Here is a 22,238-nt window from a genome sequence, read left to right as displayed (position 1 = left end):
CCTCTCTCTGCAGAATTTTACCAGCCCCTGCAGTGTCGAGTAAATTCAGTTTACCCGGTACGGTAAATTTCAGCCCCATGTGTCTGTAAGATGCATTTAAGATCCATTTAATCAGTGTGGCTGCTCTCCACAAATCCAAATTCAACTGCTTCAGCTTTTTAGGTCCATAATAATTTGGGAGATTGTGGGTTTTGCCCTGTCATTTTTCTCTGTTGGAGGATAGATGTTAACTCATTTCCAAGGACCACACACTTTCAAAATACCATTCCAATATGAGGTGATTTATTCAAATGACTATGCTGTACAGAAATGATCATTTTTGATTTTGTATTCATTGTTGAAAGGGTAGGTATCTCAATGCCATTGCGTAATCCCTTCCTGATCTTGGTTAGTGAAGATAATTGCGGGCCAGATGGTTCCCCAAAGGAAGAGAGTTGTATATGAGAGGTTTGGGACTTTCAACATTGATGAGTTTGTCTTTGTATATTTGAGGCTGGGGACTTTGTGTATTGCTGAGCTTGTCATTGTATATGTGAGGCTGCTGTCCACAATAAACGTTTTTTTACATTGAGTTATGGAGATGCAAATATTTCAGATTTGCCAAATTGAGAGATTGAGAAAATTATTTTATTATCGAGATTTGATAGAGGTATTCAAAATCATGAGGGATCTGCACAGAGTGGATAGGGAAAAATTATTCCCACCCATGAAACAATAAGAGGACACAGATTTAAAGTGATTGGCAAAAGAAACAAAAGTGACATGAAAAACCTCTTTACGCAGTGAGTGGTTAGGATCTGGAATGCACTGCCTGAGAGTGGTGGAGGCAGGTTCAAGCAAGGCATTCAAAACAGAATTAGACTGTTATCTGAAAAGGAAGAATTGTGCAGGGTTACGGGGAGAAGGCAGGGAATGGCATGAGGTGAATTGCTAATTCAAAGGGCCGGGGCAGACATGATGGGCCTCCTTCTGCGCTGCAACTGTTCTATGATTCTGAGAAGGACCATCAGGGCAGTCACCCCAAGTGCACCCAGCTATGATACAAAGTTTCTACTGAAGAGTCTTGCGAGTTCATAATTTGTCCATCATCTTGTGCAGGCAATGATGTGTTTATTTACCATAATACTCCATTTGGTTAAGCATTAAAGGTTGTGGCAAGATGGATTTTTGCCTGTGTTGAATTTTTTTAACTTGTATTTCTGTGCTGTGTTGAGGTTAACACCTGGATTCTGCACAAGCTATCAGCTCAAAAGAAACAGTTTGTTTTCACGCTCTTTGTTTTCGGGAAGAGGTATTCATTAATCATACCACAAGATCCTTCATTTACAATCCAGTAACCCCCTGGTTTTGTTAAAGGTGGATCTATTGTCCTTCAGGAATTAATTGTGACACTTGCATAAATTTATGGATTCAGTTTGCACCAAACGGAGGGGTGGTGGTGGGAAGAGAGTCAGGCAGCATTCGAAGGGCCTCCTGATCACACATCAAGGGGTAGATCCACCACCCAGGGGTAATGACTACGTCGGACCCCTTTGAATAAGGAGGTATGCCCTGATTAGCTGCAGCTCTCTGTGATTGACCAGTTGGAAGATAGGAACTTTATCTTAGAGTAACAGACTGAGGCTGGCAGAGTGTGTGTAAATTTCACAGCCAGCAGCCAATAATCTTTGTTTAAAGACCTGAACCAACAGAGCCAGAAAGAGTAAAGCTAGTAGGTGAGTTTCTGTTTCAAGGCCCCTGTTTAGAGGGAGTGAGTTGCTTATTTGTTTCATACTTAGGAGTGTGGGGAAATATATACTCTATGTTCAACTGTGTTCCGTTCATTTATTCTTAGTGTAAATAAGCAACTTACTGTTTCAGACTCTGTGTCTGAACCTACTTAATTCATCATCTGTAAAGAAAAGGAATTCATTCTCACCTCTGCGTCAGAAGATTGTGGGTTTAATCCCCACTCCAGAAACTTGAGCACATAATCTAAACTGGCCGTTCATTGCAATACTGCAGAGTGCTGCACTGTCAGAGGTACTATCTTTAGATAAAATACTAAACCAAGGCCCCATCTCCCCCCTTAGGTGGACTTTTGAAGATTCCATGGCACAATTTGGAAGAAAAGCAGGAGTTCTCCCGGTGTCTTGGCCAATATTTACCCCTCAAACAAGACCTAAAAACAGCTGATCTGGCCACAATGTTGCTGTTAAGGGGGCCTTGCTGTGTTCACATTGGCTGCCATGTTTTCTACATACTTACAACAGTGATTATACTTAACATAATTAGACTCATCGAATGATGCAACACAGAAAAAGGGCTATCGTGCCTGTACCCGCTCTTTGAAAGAACTATCCATTGTCCCACTCCCCTATTATTTCTCCATAGTCCTGTTTATGCTTTCCCTTCAAGCATTTATCCAATTTTCTTTTGAAAGTTACAATTGAATCTGCTTCCACCACCGTTTCAGGCAGAGTATTCCAGATCACAACAACTCACTTTTTTTTTAAGAAAAAAAGTTTCCTCCTGTCAGCTCTCATTCTTTTGCCAATCACCTTAAATCTGCTTTCTCTGGTTACTGATCCTTCTGCCATTGAAAGCATTAACTCAATTAAACCATTCATGTTTTTGAACACCTCTGTTAAATCTCCTGCTAACCTTCTCTGCTTGATGGAGAACAATCCCAGTTTCTCCAGGCTGTCCACATAGCTGTCCCTCATCCCTGCTAACATTGTGGTAAATCTCCTCTGCACCCTGTCCGAGGTCTTGATATCCTTTCTAAAGTGTGGTTCCCAGAATTGAACACAATAGAGTTGTAGCGTCATTGCGGCACGGGGCCATTCGGCCCATTGAGTTCATGCCGACTCTCTGTAGTGTAATCCAGTCAGTCCTAGTCCACTGCTCTATTCCCATAGCCCTGTAAGTTTATGCCCTTCAAATAGCCATCCAATTTCCTTTTGAAATCATTGATTGTCTCCACCGCCCTCATAGCCATTGGATTCCAGGTCATTACTAGTCACTGTGGAAAAAAAAGGTTATTCCTCATATCTTCCCAGGATCTCTTGCCTAAAACCCTAAATCTTTGTCCCCTAGTCCTTGTACTGTCAGCTAATGGGAACGGCTTTTTTTTCTCTTCCTTATCTAAACCTGTAATAATCCTGTACACCTCTATCAAATCTTCCCCCATCTCCTTTGCCCTAAGGAGAACAACCCCAGCTTCTCCAACCTCACCTTGTAACTAGAATCCCTCATCCCTGGAACCATTCTACTAAATCTCTGCACCCTCTCAAGACCCTTACATCCTCCTTCAAGTGTGGTGACCAGAACTGGACAGTACTTCAGTTGTAGCCTAACCAGAGCTTTATAAAGGTTCAGTATAACTTCCCTGCTTTTGCACTCAATCCTTCTATTTATGAAGCTCAAGATCCCATATGTTTTTCTAACTGCTCTCAAAATGTCCTGCCACCTTGAAAGATCTCTGCAAATGAACCCCCTGGTCCCTCTGTTCCTGCACACTCTTTAGAACTGTGCCATTAAGTCTATATTTCCTCTCCCTATCCCTTTGCCAAAATGCATCACCCTGAGACTTCTCTATTAAACTCCATCTGCCACTTGTCTGCCCATTCTGCTAGCCTACATATGTCCTGTTGTAGGCAAGAGATGCAGGGAGGATATGAAGAATAACTTTTTATAGCGCAGTGAGTGGTAATGACCTGGAACTCGATACCTATGAGGGTGTTTGAAGCAGAGACGATCAATGATTTCTAAAGGAAATAGGATGGCCACTTGAGGGACATAAACTTACAGGGTGATGGGGATAGAGCAGGGGACTAGGACTGACTGGATTGCACTACAGAGAGTCGGCATGAACTCAATGGGCTAATGGCCTCCTGTGCTGTAATGACACGACAACTCTATTGTGTTCAATTCTGGGCACCACACTTTAGAAAGGATGTGAGGTATCCTCACTGTCTGCCAAACCTCCAAGATTGGTATTAGCAAATTTTGAAACTTTACTCTCTATTTCAATATTGCGAAAAATCACAAAAACAGTGATCCTTGCACTGACCCTTGGGGAATACCACTGTCTACTGTTGTGGTACAGCTTTATGCAGTTATGGCTATGATCTATATACGTCACCAGGTAGGAAATGATGTAAGGTAAAGGCCTGCTCAGGTCTACAATGAGACCTGATCCGGGCCCGACAACCCCATCCGTTTCAAAAAGTAAATTAACACAAAAGTCACTTACCTGAGGTGGTGATAGAGTGTGTCCAATCCGGCCTGACCCGACCCAAGCCTGAATGCTGGACCCGGAAGTGCGACCTGACCCAACCCGAACCCGACATGTGTCATCTGGTTCGGGTCAGGTAGCAGGCCTTTAATGTAAGGTACCACATGATAGGTAGTCTGCAGTGTGTAATCATCCAAGTTAGACATGTTATCAAGAGCTCTCCAATATTATGTACTACTTAATTTTCATGAATAAAGAATCCACACTTGAGTTTACCAATTCCATTTGAATGGTTGTTGCGTTTGTGTTCTGTAGTCAGAAAAGGAAACACAACATCTACCATCCTCCAGTCTGAAAAGCAACCATTTACCACGGCACTCTGTTTTCTGTCCTTAAGGCAATTTTTTATCCAAGCTGACACTGACTCTCATTACTCCGTGATCCTTAATTTTATTAACCAGCCTTTTATATGGTACTTCATCAAACGCTTTAAAATTCATGTAGACAGCATCCATTGCATTCACTTCATCAACCTTCTCTGTTACTTCATCAAAAAATTCAATTAGATCACTCGAGCACAATCTGCCTTTTACAAATCCGTGCTGGCTCTCCTTTCCTTAATTAACTCAAACCTCTCCAGTGCCAGTTGATTTTTTTTTTTCCCCCTGATTATTGTTTCCAAAACTTTACCCACCACTGATGTTAAACTGACATGCCTGTAGTTACCAGGAATATCCTTATACCCTTTGTTGGACAAGTGTGCTGCATTTGCAAGTTCTCCCTGTGTCTGCGTGGGTTTTCTCCGGGTGCTCCGGTTTCCTCCCACATGCCAAAGACTTGCAGGTTGATAGGTAAATTGGCCATTATAAATTGCCCCTAGTATAGGTAGGTGGTAGGGAAATATAGGGACAGATGGGGATTTGGTAGGAATATGGAATTAGTGTAGGATTAGTATAAATGGGTGGTTAATGGTCGGCACAGACTCGGTGGGCCGAAGGACCTGTTTCAGTGCTGTATTTCTAAAAAAAAAAATAATAAAAATCTGCCTCTTTCCAGTCCTTTGGCATCTCCCCCATATCTTGGGAAGTTTGGAAGATTATGGCAAGCCTCTCCACTATCTCCACTCTCACTTCCTTTAGCAACCTGGGATGCAAGCCATCCGAACCAGGCAACTTATCCACTCTAAGCATAAGCAGCCTTTCCAGTACATCTTGCCTATCAATTTTCATCCCATCCATTACCTCTACCATCTCTGCTTTTACTGATATTTTTTCAGCATCCTCTTCCTTTAGTAAACACAGATACAAAGTACTGATTAAGTATTCTAGCCTTGCCCTGCACCTCTAAGCATATATCACCCTCTTTGTTCCTAATAGGACCCACCCCACCTCTTACTACCCACTAACTATTTGCATGCTGGTAGAAGATTTTTAGGTTCCCTGTTATGTTTTTTTATTCATTTTTTTATTTAGAGATACAGCACTGAAACAGGCCCTTCGGCCCACCGAGTCTGTGCCGACTGACAACCACCCATTTATACTAACCCTACAGTAATCCCATATGCCCTACCACCTACCTACACTAGGGGCAATTTATAACAGCCAATTTACCTATCACCTGCAAGTCTTTGGCGGTGGGAGGAAACCAGAGCACCCGGAGGAAACCCACGCAGACACAGGGAGAACGTGCAAACTCCACACAGACAGTACCCAGAATTGAACCCGGGTCCATTCTGTTTTCACATATGCTCTGTGCCAGTCTTAGTTTCCGCTTCACTTCCTATCTCAACTTAATGTATTTGGCCTGGTTCTTGCTTGAAAAATTCACCTGATATGTATCATACTAGCTTTTTTTCTGTTTCATCATATTCTCTATCTCCCTAGTCATCCAATGAGCCCTTGTTTTGGTTCCCCTGCCTTTCCCTCTTTATGGAATCTACCTGGCCTGTACTTGAAACATCTCCTTAAAGATCACCCATTGTTCAGTTACCATTTTTCCTGTCAATCTTTAGTTCCATTTTACCCTGGCTAGATCCCCCCTCATCCCATTGAAGTTTGCCCTCTTCCAATTTAGAAGTTTTACTTTAGATTGTTTCTCGCTCTTCTCCATTACTAATCTAAACCTTATTGATACAATGATCACTGTTACCCAAGTGATCCACTTTGCCCACAGGTCCAACAATGCCTCCTTCCCAATTGGACCAAGAACATACTGGTAAAAGAAGTTCTCCTGAATATATTTCAGAAATTTCTCCCCCTCCTTACCCTTACTTTAACATCATCCCAATCAATATTTGTGTAGTTAAAGTCTCCCAATATCACCACTGTATAGTTCTTGCACACCCATGTGATTTCCTTGAAGATTTTCTCCTCTCTCACTTTGGAGGCTTACCCCTGTAGGTTGACCTTTTTGCTTTTTAACTAACTAAATGGATTCTGTCCTTGCCCCCTCAAGGACAACACTAATGCCTTCCCTAATCAGTACTGCTCCCCCACCTCCTTTCTGTCCTTCCCTATCTTTTCTGAACACTTTGTACCCTTGAATATTAAGCGTCCAGTCCTCACCATTTTTAAGCCATGTTTCCATTATTGCCAATACATCATATTTCTACACGGCTATTTATTTGTGCTTGTAGCTCACCAACCTTATTCACCACACTGTGCATTTACACACATGTATTCTAATACTCCAGCTGAGGCCTAACGATTGTTTTATCGAGATTTAGTATAACTTCCTTGCTTCCTCTATTAACAAAGCCAAGGATCCCATATGCTTTTTAACAGCCATCTAAGCTTATCCTGCCACCTTCAAAGATTTGTTCATATCGTATCTCCTCATTCTTCCTACTAAAATGTATCACATCACGCTTCTTTGCATTGAATTTCACCTGCCATTTGTCTGCCCATTTCACCAGTCTATGTCCTCCTGATATTTGTTACTATCCTCCTCATTGTTTACTACATTTTCGTGTCATTTGCAAACTTTGACAGTATTCTCAAATCCCAGTCATTAATATATATCAAAAAGAGCAATGGTCCTAATGCTGACCACTACACTTGCCATTACAGGTTATATTTACAGTGCACATTTACAGTACGTGTCAAACATTTTCTGATGCATACAGCCCGAGGGTTTTTACACAGGCTCCAGCCCCTCAGTGTAGATCCAGCACAGCTTCCTCCTCCGTTGGGCTGAAAACCCATTGATCAAGAAAGTTCTCTCGTACACATTTCAGGAATTCCTCCCCATCTTTGCTCTTTACACTTTACAATCCCTTTCTATATTAAGACAGTTGAAGTTCTTTCTCACTACTCTGCAGCTCTAGTGTCTTTCTGTAATTTGCCTGCAAAATTGCTCCTATCTCCTGCTCTTATTGAATGATTTATAGTATATCGCCAGGAGCATAATAGCTCCTCTGTTACTTGATTCGAACCAAATAGTCTCTGCCTTTGGCCCCTCAACTGCATCATCCCTTTCCAATTCTATAATAGTTTCTTGGATCAATACTGCCACCTTACTCCCTTTTTTTTAAACCTTCCCTATCTTTCCCGAATACCTTGTAGCCAAGAATATTAAATTCCCAATCCTCCCCTTTTTATTGCCACTATATCATCATTGTATGTGGCCACTTATGCCTGCAACCCACCAAGTTTATTTGCCACACTTCGTGTATTTGCATATATGTACTCCAGACCCATTTAGCCTGCCTCGCGTTCATTCCCTGTCTGATTTCTCCCATTTCTGAACTATTCTGTTCTAGTGTTTGTCTCTCCCAGTCCTCATGCACCTTGTTTCTCGCCTCTCATGTTTCATTCTGATACCCATCCCCCTGTTAAATTAGTTTAAACTCTCTCCCAAAGTGCTAATTAACTTTCCTGCAAGGACATTGGGCCCAGCTCTGTTGAGGTGCAACCTGTCCACCTTGAACAGATTCCTCCTGCCCCAGAACTGGTCCCAATGCCCCAGAAATCTGAAACCCTTCCGCCTACCCATTTCTCCAGCTATGCATTGACTATTCTATTGTTGTTAATTATCCTACTCTTCATTAATTCACTAGCGCAAGACATTAGGGGTAATCCAGAGGTTGTGACCTTTGAGGTCCTTTTTAACTTCCTCCCCAGTTCTTGAAACTGACCGCAGGACCTCAACCCCTTTCCTTCATTGGTTCCCATATGAGCAATGACTTCTGGCTGTTCCCCTTCCCCCTTCAAAATGTTCTTCCAGCCTTTCAGTCACTGTAAAGCATTTTGGGATGTCCTGAAGTCATGAAAGATGCATATAAATGCAAGCTCGCTCTTCAGTATGATTTGTGGGTCATGCTGTTTATCTAGTTGGTGGACAGATTAATATGCACTTTAAATTGCAGGGGACGTGAGGTCCACTTGAGAGATGCTGAACCTGAGAAAATATCTAGCGTGAAAACTTTAACTCTGACAGTGTGTTCCCTGTCTGTCTGTGGATGCCTGTTTTCTAATGCAGTAACAGTTTTTCTGCTTTGTTCGCACCTCTTTTAGAGCAAGCTGTGAAAAGGATTGGACCTCCACCAGAGGATCCTCCTCCCAAGAATGCAAGAATTGAAGAAAGAGGTCAAGCAATGCATCCTGGAATGAATTTCAACCGTAATGATCTTCCTCGACCAGCGCCAATGATTCCTGAATTTCCCCCTATCCCGCCAGTGCCCCCTCATCTTCAGGTCCCCTTTCCCCCTCCGCCCTATTTTCACTTCAACTTTGATGCTTTACAGCACATTAATTTTGAGCACGAGTACCCCATGCACTTTGGTCCGCAGCCTTACCACCGCCGCCATCGCCATCACTACCACCACCGCCACCACCACCACCACCATCATCCTCCTGAGCCTCCGCACCTGCATCATCACCCTGATGGTCCCCATGGACATCCAAATGTGCCACCAGTTTACCAGCCACCACAGGACCGTATGATGTTCAACTTTGTACCGAGGCCAGAGCAGCGTAACCTTCGATGACCTGCATTGCCGCTGTAGACTTTATTTTGAGCCAAAGACACCTTTGGTGTTTGTTGTTTGGTGAATGTTTAAATGAAAGGCCACAGATAGATTTACTGTAAATATGATTAAATAAACCATACTTTTTTCCACTTGCAAAAGACAAAGATTTTGTTCTGTTTTTTTTTAAAAAAAGAACAAAATTTTGCTAAGCTGCATATTGACAAAGAATAAAATGTTTGCTTTACTAACAGGTGGTCCTCAATTTGATTCCAAGGCCTGCTGTTTACTTCCACTTCACTCGCCAAAGTTTATTGATTATGGACTATTCGCTGAAGCAATGCATAGAGAGCTCGGGTAAGCCTGGTATTTGGCAAAATGTAAGAGCAACAACCAAATCCCACATTGAGACTGGTTACAAGGTTAATTGTAGCAACTCTCTGTACAGCTCAAGCAGTGCTGTCACGGGAAGCTGGAGAGGACGCAGATCACACATCCACCTGGTCTCACAAATACGATGTGCACGGAAACAATCATTGAATTCCCTCCAAACATGTGTCTATAGCACGGTGTACGGAACCTATCATTGGGTGTATGTACAAAATTGAATGAGGTGAGCTCCTTTGATGGCTCAGTGGGTAAGTACAGCTCTATAAAGTCCATGCAGACCAGATGATCTTTAATTCCATCCCTACTTGGCCATGTGAGTCGCATGGAAGATGGCAGGATCCCCAAGGACACATTGTACAGCGAGCTCGCCACTGGTATCAGACCTACCAGCCGTCCATGTCTCCGCTTTAAAGACTTCTACAAACATGACATGAAGTCCTGTAACATTGATCACAAGTCGTGGGAGTCAGTTGCCAGCGATCACCAGAGCTGGTGGGCAGCCATAAAGGCAGGGCTAAAGTGTGGCGAGTCGAAAAGACTTCGCAGTTGGCAGGAAAAAAGACAGAAGCGCGAAGGGAGAGCCAACTGTGTAACAGTCCCGACAACCAATTTTTTCTGCAGTACCTGTGGAGGAGTCTGTCACTCTAGTATTGGCCTTTATAACCACTCCAGGTGCTGCTTCACAAACCACTGACCACCTTCAGGCGCTTACCCATTGTCTCCTGAGACAAGGAGGCCAAAGAAGAAGACGACTTTGCTGGGTTAACTGATTTTAGCATGGTACGAAGGCTTGTGCAACCATTGTTCATTGATAAACCCTGACTAATTGTACCTCAACCAACATCACAAGAATGAGGGGGTAGACATCATGCTTCAGCTATACAAAGCCCTGGTTCGAACACAGCTTAGAGTGCTGTGAGCAGTTCTGGGCACCATACTTCAGGAAGGTTATATTGGCCTTGCAGAGTGCAGCCTAGATTTACCAGAATGATACCTGGACTCCCAAGGATTAAATTGCAAAGCGAGATTGCACAAATTTAGGGTTGTATTCCCTGGAATTTAGACAGTTAAGGAGTGATTTCAAGATATTAATGGAAACTGATAGGGTAGAAAGAGTGAAACTATTTTCACTGGTTGGCGAGACTAGGACTAAGGCAATTCTAAAAATTAGAGCCAGACCTTTCAGAAGCAAAATTAGGAAATACTTCTACACAGGCTGATAGCAGTTCAGAGCTCTCTTCCGCAATAGCAGTTGATGCTGGATCAATTGTTAATTTTAAAACTGAGATTGATAGATTTTTGTACCAAAGGTATTAAGGGATTTGGGGCAAAGGACGGTGTTTGCAGGTCACATCAGCCTTGATCTCATCGAATGGTGGAACAGGCTCGAAGGGCAAAATAGCCTACTCCTGTCCTACTACCTTCACTAATTCAGATTGTCTAATCATTTATCTCATTGCTGTTTGTGGGAGTTTGCTGTGTGCAAATTGGCTGCAGCATTTTCCGCATTATAACCATGACTGCAGTTCAAAAATACTACATTGGCTGTAAAGCACTTTGGGATATCCTGTGGTTGTGAAAGGTGCTATATAAATGCATTCTTTCTGATCCAAGCAATGTGCTGGTAGGCTATATCATTGAAGAAAGATAGAACTTTCATTTATATAGTGTCTTTCATGACCGCAGGATGTCCCAAAGCGCTTTAAAACCAATGAAGTACTTTTGAAGTGTTGTCAATGTTCATAAGGTAGGAAAAGTGGCAGCCAATTTGTGCATAGCAAGGTCCCACAAACAACAATGTGATCACCAGTTTATCTGCTTTATTTCATGACGTTAGTTGAGAGCTAAATTTTGGCCAGGAAACCAAGGAGAGCTCCTCTGCTCTTTTATTAGTGCCATTGGGATCTTTAGTATCTGCTTGAGAGTGGAGACAGGGCCTCGGTTTAACAATTCATTGGAGTAGGATTGTGTAGGAAATAATGACGGTCAAGCATTTCTTCTCATCAAATAGTGATCAGGAGAGAAAAACCTGGGGTAATTTTGTCCCCCCTTCATCACCCAGCTCAGTTGTGTTCCTGCCATCACTGAGCTGGGGTGCTATTTTGCAGTGAGATCAAACTTGTATCCCTCCTATTGCTTAGTACCATGCAACACAGTAAAATTAGCAACTGAGTCACTGGGAAAACCCAGACCCACTATTCTATCTTAAAGTTCACTACTCTGGGAGTTAATTGCACAGAGCAGAATTGTTTGTGAAGTTCCTCTGGTTTATAATAGTGAGGATAAACACAAAGGTTCTCCTGATTTCCATTGCAATACATTCTGATCTTCAGTAAGTCAGAGCTATTTCTCAGCAGTCATTACTGAAAGAAGTGACAGTAATTTCTCATGGGACTGAGGTGAATCACTACTGGAGACCGTCAATAAGTCCTGATCACACTGTCACTTGCTGTTTTATTTTTGGGATCGATGATTTGGTTTAAATTATGACTGTTAGAAGTTTGAAACTAACATTGAATAGCCAGGCTCATCCACAAAAATATTTTGAGGCTTAAAGAAAGGGGCTCCTTTTAAGTTGTAATACAAAATATCTCTGTTATTCACAAAACAAACTTTCATTTTGTGCAATATTATCTTTCAAATGTATTACATTTTGAGATCTGTATAAAAAAAAAAGCATCAAGATTCCTGCTCATCATAATTATTAATGTCTAATCATCAGTTCTGGTGTGCTAGAGTAGGGATTTGGTGGTTTCACTCTGGCTTCTCAATAAAATTAATTAAATGGGATTCCTGACAGTTTGACCAGTTCATCCAATGAGTAACACAAGGTTCTCTGGTCTTTGCTGAATTGCCTAATCTTAGCTTAGGTGACAGTAGAACTAGGGAATATTATTCAGAAATTACACTCTTAGATATCTTAGAGGGTATGCTTGGTTCCTTCTGTGCAAATGTTATAAAAGTTATTGCTTCAGCAAATTGCCACTGAAATAAGCATCAGGAAGGCCCTGGTGCAAGATTAATGTCCCTTCACGCCAGTCTAGAATAATTGGGCGGGTTGATGTTGGGGCGGCGCAGTGGTTAGCACCGCAGCCTCACAGCTCCAGGGACCCGGGTTCGATTCCGGGTACTGCCTGTGTGGAGTTTGCAAGTTCTCCCTGTGTCTGCGTGGGTTTCCTCCGGGTGCTCCGGTTTCCTCCCACAAGCCAAAAGACTTGCAGGTTGATAGGTAAATTGGCCATTATAAATTGTCACTAGTATAGGTAGGTGGTAGGGAAATATAGGGACAGGTGGGGATGTTTGGTAGGAATATGGGATTAGTGTAGGATTAGTATAAATGGGTGTTGATGTTCGGCACAGACTCGGTGGGTCGAAGGGCCTGTTTCAGTGCTGTATCTCTAATCTAAATGATGTGGCAATAGCTGAGAGACACCCGTGCTACTGCAACCAGCTCCTGCAGAGCAACATAAAGAGCAGCTCTTAATACTGTGAAGGAGTAAAAAAAAGTTTTCATAAAGCGTGGCAGTGTACAGCTTTATAGAATAATAGACTCTAGCAGCACAGAAGGAGGCCATTCGGCTCATTGTACCTGTGCCAGCTCTTTGAAACAATGATCCAATTAGTCCCACTCCACTGCTCTTTCCACATAGCCCTGCAAAGTTTTATTTTTTAAGTATACATCCTATTTCTTTTGAACCTACATTCACCATCCCTTCAGTCAATGCATTCCGGAACATAACGTGTAAAAATAATTCTCATCTACCCCTGGGTTTTTTGCCAATTATCTCAAATCTTTGTCCTCTGGTTACTGACCCTCCTGCCAGTGGAAACAGTTTCTCCCTATCTACTAAAACCCTTCATAATTTTGAACACCTCCATTAAATCTCCCGTAAACTTCTCTGGAGAACTATCCTGGCGACACAGTGGCGCAGTGGTTAGCACCGCAGCCTCACAGCTCCAGGGACCCGGGTTTGATTCCGGGTACTGCCTGTGTGGAGTTTGCAAGTTCTCCCTGTGTCTGCGTGGGTTTTCTCAGGGTGCTCCGGTTTCCTCCCACAAGCCAAAAGACTTGCAGGTTGATAGGTAAATTGGCCATTATAAATTGTCACTAGTATAGTTAGGTGGTAGGGAAATATAGGGACAGGTGGGGATGTTTGGTAGGAATATGGGATTAGTGTAGGATTAGTAGAAATGGGTGGTTGATGTTCGGCACAGACTCGGTGGGCCGAAGGGCCTGTTTCAGTGCTGTATCTCTAATCTAAAAAAAACCAGTGTCTCCATAATCACTGAAGTCCCTCATCCCCAGTACCATTCGGTAAATCTCTTCTGCACCCTCTCCAAAGCCTTGACATCCTTTCTAAAGTGTGGTGCCCAGAATTGGACACAATACTCAGGCCTAGCCAGCTGAGAAGTTGTGCTGCAAAGGACAAGACTACCATTGGCTGTCAATTGAGAATCCTTTAACCATCCTTAACCATAATAATTCAGTTGCTAATTCAAATTGTATTATATACCTGTTAAACAGCATAGGAACAGGAGTGGGATTTGAGCCCCTCAAACCTGTTCTACCATTCAATTAGATCATGGCTGATCAGTACCTCAACTCCATTTACCTGCCTTAGTTCCATATCCCTTCATATCCTAACAAAAATTTATCACTGTTTTGAAATTTTCTATTGATCTAGCCTCAGCAGCTTTTTGGGGAAGAGAGTTCCAGATTTTCCACTACCCTTAATGTGAAGAAGTCCTTGCTGACTTCAGCCTGAATGATTTAATTTTGAAGTTATGGCCCCTTGTTTTGGACTTAAGTTTTTCTTTCTCCGATATAGAATGCAAATGTACCAATTGCAACACAACATCTTAAGTATGCATTTATTAATATAATTTCCTAATAGAGCAGAGGACATACTAAGCAGCACTGTCATGCATGACTGGTCTCATTGGGGATTTCAGCCCTTTCTGTGCAAAACTAGCATTTCAGTGAATCATTACTGTATTTTAGGATCAACTTAAATCAAGGTAATAGGACAGTAAGTGAGTGAGATGGATTTCTGTACTGTGGTTACCACCCATTGTTTTATTTGTCATTATATGTTTCAGGCGTGGATAAATAAAAGAAAATCACAGAAGGATTGTGAAGTTAAGAAAACACTCCAATACCAGCTAGCCCAGCATAATGGGCAAGAAAAGAAAAGGTGACATGGGCTGTGTCGGTATTAGATGTGGAGGAAGTGATTTAATGTGCAACTGGTTTACATGCTGGTTTGAAGGCATTCAACATAAACAAAGCCCAGATTTACTGCATCTGGGTTTTTCTCCCTCTCCCTTTTCGGGCCTGATTTGGTTTTCTCATCTTCTCCTTTCCCTTTAGTTTTCTCTCTTCCTTTACCTTCTGTTCCTCTGCAGCAGAAACACTGCCACATCCAGAAGGGAGGAGGTGTAGTGTTAGTTGTCAGAGGCAGTCTGCCTGCTGTGGCAAGAGATATTCATACGTCAGCAGCAGCAGCTGTTTAGATTCAATGAGTCCAAGCCAATGGCCCTAAATATAGGAGTGGCACCTGTTCTAGACCGCCAGGACAGGCAGCCCTGACTGATTAACTTTGTTTACAAATTGCTGACACTTCTACTAGGCAGTTCTGCCGCATTCATTTTGTTCTGATGACTAGATTAAGAAATGCAGCATTGCAAATACCATAAAAATGATCCAGTGTAGTGAGGTTGTTTTGTTGTGAAGCAGTAGTATGAACAGCCCTACTGCACTCAATCCAACAATGCAGATTCACAACCTAAGCACTGATTTTTAAAAAAAGTTTAGTGATTGCTTTTGACTGCATGTAACATGTACTCATGATGATATTCGAATGAGGTGAATACTGCTGTGGTAGTTAAAGATTACACTCAGCTGGGAGAGACTGAGTGCCCCTTCTTAATAAATTCAACTTATACCTTTGAATAGAAATTGAGTTTAGCAACCATCTGTACCTACCAAATACAGTGAGGCCTTGCTCCTCTTTTGTGGCATACAATATTCACCTTAAAATTATATAGTAGAACTTACATTACAGGAACAGGCCATTCAGCCCAACTGACCTGTGCTGGCATTTATGCTGCACACGAGCCTCCTCCCATCCTACTTCATCTCACCCTATCGACATATTCCTTTCTCCCTCATGTACTTAACCAGCTTCCCTTTAAATGCATTTATGCTATCCACCTCAACCACTCCAAATGGTAGAGAGTTTCATGTTCTCTCATCTCTCTGGGTAAAGAAGTTTCTCCTGAATTACATATTGTATTTATTAGTGACCATCATGTATTCTCTCTTTGGCCTCCTTATCTCGAGAGACAATGGGTAAGCGCCTGGAGGTGGTCAGTGGTGTGTGGAGCAGCGCCTGGAGTGGCTATAAAGGCCAATTCTAGAGTGACAGACCCTTCCACAGGTGCTGCAGAAAGATTTGTTTGTCGGGGCTGTTACACAGTTGGCTCTCCCCTTGCGCTTTTGTCTTTTTTCCTGCCAACTGCTAAGTCTCTTCGACTCGCCACACTTTAGCCCCGCTTTTATGGCTGCCCGCCAGCTCTGGCGATCGCTGGCAACTGACTCCCACAACTTGTGATCAATGTCACAGGACTTCATGTCGCGTTTGCAGACATCTTTGAAGCGGAGACATGGACGGCCGGTGGGTCTGATACCAGTGGCGAGCTCGCTGTACAATGTGTCCTTGGGGATCCTGCCATCTTCCATGCGGCTCACATGGCCAAGCCATCTCAAGCGCCGCTGACTCAGTAGTGTGTATAAGCTGGGGATGTTGGCAGCCTCGAGGACTTCTGTGTTGGAGATGCGGGCCATCATGTATTAGTGCGCTAGTTTTAATGCCTCCCTTCAGGCCACCGGCAGGGGAGTAGTGCTGGGCCCTCCATATGCTGCACTAGCTGGTGGTAAATGTTGGCATATGATTACAGTGACATTAGAAGGAGGTGAGTGTCGGGTCCTCCACGCAAGGGACAGGAGGTCATAAAGCAGCAGCAGTCTGAGCCACAGTAAGTACCAGAAGCCCCAGGTGTTGCACTAATTGTGAGCAATGCCACAGGGGATTTACTGGTAAACTAAAGAAATTTCATTGTTTCATTTAGTTTCAACTGTAACAGGCCATTCATATTGCCACAGGTGGATGATGTAGCTGGTTCACTGGTGTGATATTTTTATAAAGTTCCATGCTCCCTCACCATTGCTATGTTATGTCTAATGTTAACCGTATTAGAAGAGAATAGGAGCCAGGCCAGCTAACTCAACAGAGATCAGGACTCAAACCCAGAACAGCCATGGCTCAGTGCACATTAGGTAACACAATTACCAGCTGAGCCACTAGAGTGTTAGAAATTAATTTCTCAACTTACTGTCACAACTGCTGCTGCGAAACCATGTCTCATTTTATCACGGAGCCACTAAGTTAACATCAGCAAGGGACTACATTGTGTTCACCTACAAAAGCTCACCCTCAATCCCTCTGTGTTCTCAATGTGTTGTGGTTCCATCTTCCAGCAATCCTTTCTCAAGTCCTTACAATCTAGTTTCTAGCCAACCCATGCAATGTGATCAGCCCCAGTCAAAATCTTCAACGATACCCAGTGTGACTGTCCATGGCCTTCTACACGCCCCTCACCAACCTCACTATTTCAACACCTCTCGTCTGTGGTTCATCCTCCTGGTTGTGTTCACCCATCTCAGATGGAGTTAACACAGAGATTAGCCATGATTTAATTTAATTGTGGGTCAGGCTTGAAGGACAGAATGGCCTAATCCTGCTCCTAGGTTCTTTCCTAGGTTCCTGTGTCTCAAGGCAGCCATAACCGACTCAGTATTTCCTCGTCTTCCTCCTACTCTTCCATTAGTGGTGCTTTAAAAACGCAAGTTGTAGTTGTTTTGACAAAGGATGATCTTTTCTGTTCTCAATGCCAATCAGGATGCATTCAATGTGAAAATTCAATGTTGGGTTTTATACTGACTACTCTGATAACAGCTCAATACTCAAAAGATGCATTCCTCAGATAGAGAAACCCACCTTAGTGTGGATTATACTGTTATGGGAAATTGCTTCTTTCCAAGAAGGTTACAGATTACGTGTAGCCAGCCATAAACTAAGTTCCAGGTTGTATGTTTTCTGCACCGTTTTACAATAGTGATCTATTTGTTGTTCACAACCTTGCGAGATGATGAACTTCTGGAAACACCAAAGAGGCCCAGTGTCAACTACCAAGAATCAAACAAAAGGACCCCTTTTTAGAGAGACACACAACTAATAAAGAACTTAACTATAAAAACAAAGCAAACTTAAAAACTTATATAATATTACCAGTGCCCTGGACATGCAGGTTCATTGTTGTTTCATTTATAGCTGATTATTAACTGCAACATGGGGTTTCTCTTCCATTGATCGGAGTCATGTTTGTAGTTATATTTTCTGTTTTTTTCCCCCAGTGTGTTTCCTTTATTTTTTCTGCTTCCACTTCATGCTGTAGTGATCTAATTGAGTGACTCAGATGACCTTATAAAGTGCAAGAGCAAAGCTCCAGTGGTTTATTTCTTTCTTTGAAAGCCCAATATTAAATTACGACTATTCTCTCTGTCATTATTTCTAATAAATGGTTAGATTTCCAGTTTTGTCATTGATTTTTTTTTAAACATAGCTATATTCAGCCACAAGGTGTGAACTAATCTCCTGCTGCACCTGTATTGGAATTTCTTACTGGTGAGATCACTCTACACCAAGTGCTTTTACATTTGGTGCTTCTGTCGATCAGGTTACCAGAGTATAATGTCCCAGCATTGACTCTAGCAATAACATTCCTTAACACTGGTTTCCTCATTTCAACAGGACAATTGTAGAGCCAGCAGATTATGGGTCTGTGAATCTGCCATTGGACTGAGGTTGCCTGTTGAATAACAACTTGCATTTATACTCTGATAATTAATTGGGACATTTTACAATGTTAAAAGCAAACAAAATTTGATACCGAGCCACTCAGAGAAATATTAGAATTATGACCAAAAGTTTAGTCAAAGAGGTAGGATTTCAAACGTGTTGTAAAGGAGGATAGAGAGGCCCTTCGGCCCACCGAGTCTGTGCCAACCAACAGCCACCCATTTTATACTAATCCCACATTAATCCCATATTCCCTACCACCTACCTACACTAGAGGCAATTTACCTATTAACCTGCAAGTCTTTGGCTGTGAGAGGAGCCCGGAGCACCCGGCAGAAACCCTGTTGTCACAGGGAGAACTTGCAAGCTCTGCACAGGCAGTGCTCAGAACCGAACCCGGGTCACTGGAGCTGTGAGGCTGCGGTGCTAGCCACTGCACCACTGTGTCCCTTAGGGCAGCAGGAGGCACAGCCACCAATTGTGGAATGATGTAAATCATGGATGCACAAGAAGCCAGAATTGGAGGAGTGCAGAGACTTTGGAGGATTGTAAAACTGGAGGATATTACAGAGATAAAGGGGGGGCAAGGCCATGCAAAGATCTGAAACCAAGGATGAGAATCTTAAAATTGAGGCTTTGCTGGACTGGGAGCCAATGTAGGTCAGCGAACGTTGGGGTGATAGACCATTGGGACCTGGTGTGAGTTAGGATATGGGCCGCATAGTTTTGGATGAGCTCAAATTCCATTAAAGTAAATGCAGAAAGCTAGTCCTATATGTTTGCATTCTGAGTATTATATGTCATATCTCACAACCCAGCATTGTTCATTGACTATAAAAGGGAGTGATTGGGGCATAGCGATTGCTGTTCCCTAGATGTGAACAAGAAATTGGTAATAAAACCAACTTGATTTGACAGTTTTACATCAGCAGAAGGTTGTAAACACTGATGTATTAGGACTGTACACAGTTCTGTATTGAATCCAATCTGTTTACTCTGGATCTTGGTCCTAAATCAGGACAGCATTGTGTGCTTATGCTTTGTCACAGCCTGGGTGCATTCAGACTGTTCATACCAAACTTAAATCCGAATATTCGAAAGGTAGTTTCAAACTGACAATGGGATGCAGAAGAATTTTTTTTTAATTTCAAATGTGGAATTCTGAAAGGAAGATGAAATGCTAGATATAAAACAGAGATCACAGTGTCAGCAAAATGATTGGTTCACTTTTTAGGTGCAACCACTTGTCAGAGCTGTAGGGCTGAGAAAAGAGGGGAGCAGAAAATAAGAGATATTCCAGTAAGAGGGAGTAGGTTAATGACCTGCAAATTGCTTCATAAAAGAAAAGAAGGACTTGCATTTATTTAGCACCTTTCACATCTCCAGGATGTCCTAAAGGGCTTTACAACTAAGTCCATCTCAGTGAGATGATGAAGAGGCATTAAAAAAACAAATGGCTAAAGTGCTGAAAAGGCACGGGAGAGACTCATACAAGGAAAAAAGGGGAAATAATACAGTAAATTAATCAATTTAAAGTAGTTTTAATTAGCTAATTTGATTATTATTTAATGTTCAGAACTCTCTACAGCATTGAGAATTAAACCCAGATTTATATCGGCCACATAAATGAATCTTAAGTGCTAATTTCATTAGTGCTTAGCTCTGCTCTATGTAGGTTGTCACTGGAGAGTGGGTCTTTATTAAGACCTGGTATCCCTGCTGGGCACCAGTTCTGGCAATGGGAAATTATGTAGCCATCAATGAGATGTATTCATGTAGATAATTGATAACGACACAATACTGTAGCCACTGTAGAGATTTTAAATAGTCCTTGTATTCACCCTGAAGCCAAGCAGAAATGAGAAATTACAAGACAATCTACTATGGCTGTCACTGTTTCTTCAATTGTCTTCTGCAGCTCACTATCCCCCCTTTCAGACAATATACTTAATCAATGTTATTTTAATATACCCTCTTCAGTCACCTATCGTCCTGCAGAGAACACCTGTGCTCACTGACCTACATTGGGTCCCGGTCTGACAATGCCTCAATTTTAAAATTTTCATCCTGGTTTTCAAATCCCTCCATGGCATTGGCCCTCCCTATTTCTGTAATCTTCTCCAGCCCTACAACCCTCAGAGATCTCTGCACTCCTCCAATTCTGGCCTCGTGTTCATCCCTGATTTCCTTTTCCTCAGCCTTCAGCAGCCTCCGCCCTAGGCTCTGGAACTTTCTCCCTGAACCTCTCTCTCTTCCTTTAAGTCATTGCTTAAAACTTGCCTTGTTGACCAAGCTTCTGAATTCTTGTTCTAAAATCTTTTTACGTGGCTTGGTGTCAAACTTGGTTTGATATCACTCCTGTAAAGTGATTTGGGAGGTTTTATTACATTAAAGATGCTATATAAATGCAAGTTGTTTGCCTCCGTTACACACAGGCAGCAAGGTCCAAGGAAAGGCTGGAGGAAGGAACGGTGAACATGCCTAGTGCTGCAAAGGAGACCAGCAGCTCTCTCCGCAGTGAGGAAAATCTGTCTAAGAAGGAGAGGAAAGGGGAGGCAACTGCAACCAGTGACTCAACACCTACCCTGTGTCCAGAAACTCCTCCTCAACAGGCAGAATAAATGGAGGAGGAGGCAGCAGTGGGACAACCAGATGAGTGGCAAGTGGTCAAAAGGAAAACCATAAAGAGGAAGCCCCCAAAAAAGAAACAGGTCACCACCCAAACCAGTGGCAAGAGGAGGCTACCATTTGAGACAGACTATGGAAGCTGCTCCTCATCGGATGAGGAAGGGCCGGAAAGACGGCACATGCAAAAGAAGCAGCAGAACTCAAAGGAGCTGGAAGAGAAAGCCCCCCCAGCTCCGTGGCACTGGAAGCAACGCTGGGCCCAGCACACCCCAACCCCAAAGCGCTGAACCCAACGAGATGCCCATTGTGCTGTACGGTCTGTTCCCAGGGACGTCTACCGAGATAAACATCAACTGCTGCTGGAGGACCATCAATTCAGTGACCGACACTCTTTGATCTGCCCAAAACTTGCTGGTCTTCCAGTGCAAAGAGTAGTCCATGACCAGGTTTTGCAGACAGGCACATTCCAAGGTCCAGGACTACGTGCTGAGGGACGCACTAAAGCTTGGGACAGCCACCGCAAAGGCTCAATGGGGAAAGGTCACTGTATAAGGTCCTCCCGCCATAGTGAACTGAGGAGCTGGAACTTGTGTAAAACACCTCGGGCTGTATGCACCAAAATATGGTTTTGCTGTGGAATGCAAATGTACGTAGCATGTAAAATGGAGTGGAAGGGTTGTGAGGAAACTCACGTTCTGTATTGAAGAAAACTGATTTCTTTTGCACTTTCTGGAATGTCAACTTTGAACTGTTTTGTAATGTATTTTTTACAGATTTTTATGAATAAAATATATTTTTGGAAAAAAAAATAGGGATGTCCTGTACCCAAAGTGGGGAAGGACACCTCCTCACCCTCCTTACTCTCCTGTCCCTCTCTCCCTCCTGCAGTAGCAGCTGCTGTTCTGCCTGGCGTCATATCCTCCTCCCATTCCTCGTCCAGACCAAGGGGCTCCCCTAGAAAGATGCCACTAGTGAAGAGTGTTGGTGAAGGCGTGACAAAGTGTCTCAGAAATTCTCCCCATGTAATTCGGGGTCCTCTTCACAGCTCCAACAGCAATGACTACAAAATGGTGAGTATCCCTTTAATGGGTGACTATCCCTTTAAGTACCAGTT

At 42.9% G+C, this 22,238-nt stretch overlaps 1 protein-coding gene across 2 annotated transcripts in view; it reads left to right on the top strand.

Moving 5' to 3' along the window:
- rnf216 (ring finger protein 216) overlaps positions 1 to 21,854 on the top strand; it is a 281,665-nt gene extending 259,811 nt beyond the window's left edge. The window contains exons 17-19 of one of the 2 annotated variants that reach the window (XR_010977366.1): positions 8,734 to 9,542; positions 14,676 to 14,770; positions 20,932 to 21,854. Coding sequence is in view for 1 of the 2 variants with exons in the window: in XM_068055782.1 (XP_067911883.1) it covers positions 8,734 to 9,206 (473 nt within the window). In the remaining variant the exon portion in view is untranslated. Of the gene's footprint in view, positions 1 to 8,733; positions 10,197 to 14,675; positions 14,771 to 20,931 lie in introns of those variants that run through there. The other variant, XM_068055782.1, reaches the window with a different exon arrangement.
- Positions 21,855 to 22,238: the final 384 nt, after the last annotated feature.

This window comes from Heterodontus francisci, chromosome 24 (assembly GCF_036365525.1).
Source record: "Heterodontus francisci isolate sHetFra1 chromosome 24, sHetFra1.hap1, whole genome shotgun sequence".
Lineage (NCBI taxonomy): Eukaryota > Metazoa > Chordata > Chondrichthyes > Heterodontiformes > Heterodontidae > Heterodontus > Heterodontus francisci.
The sequence above is the reverse complement of the archived record's forward strand: the minus strand, read 5'-3'. Positions and strand labels throughout refer to the sequence as shown.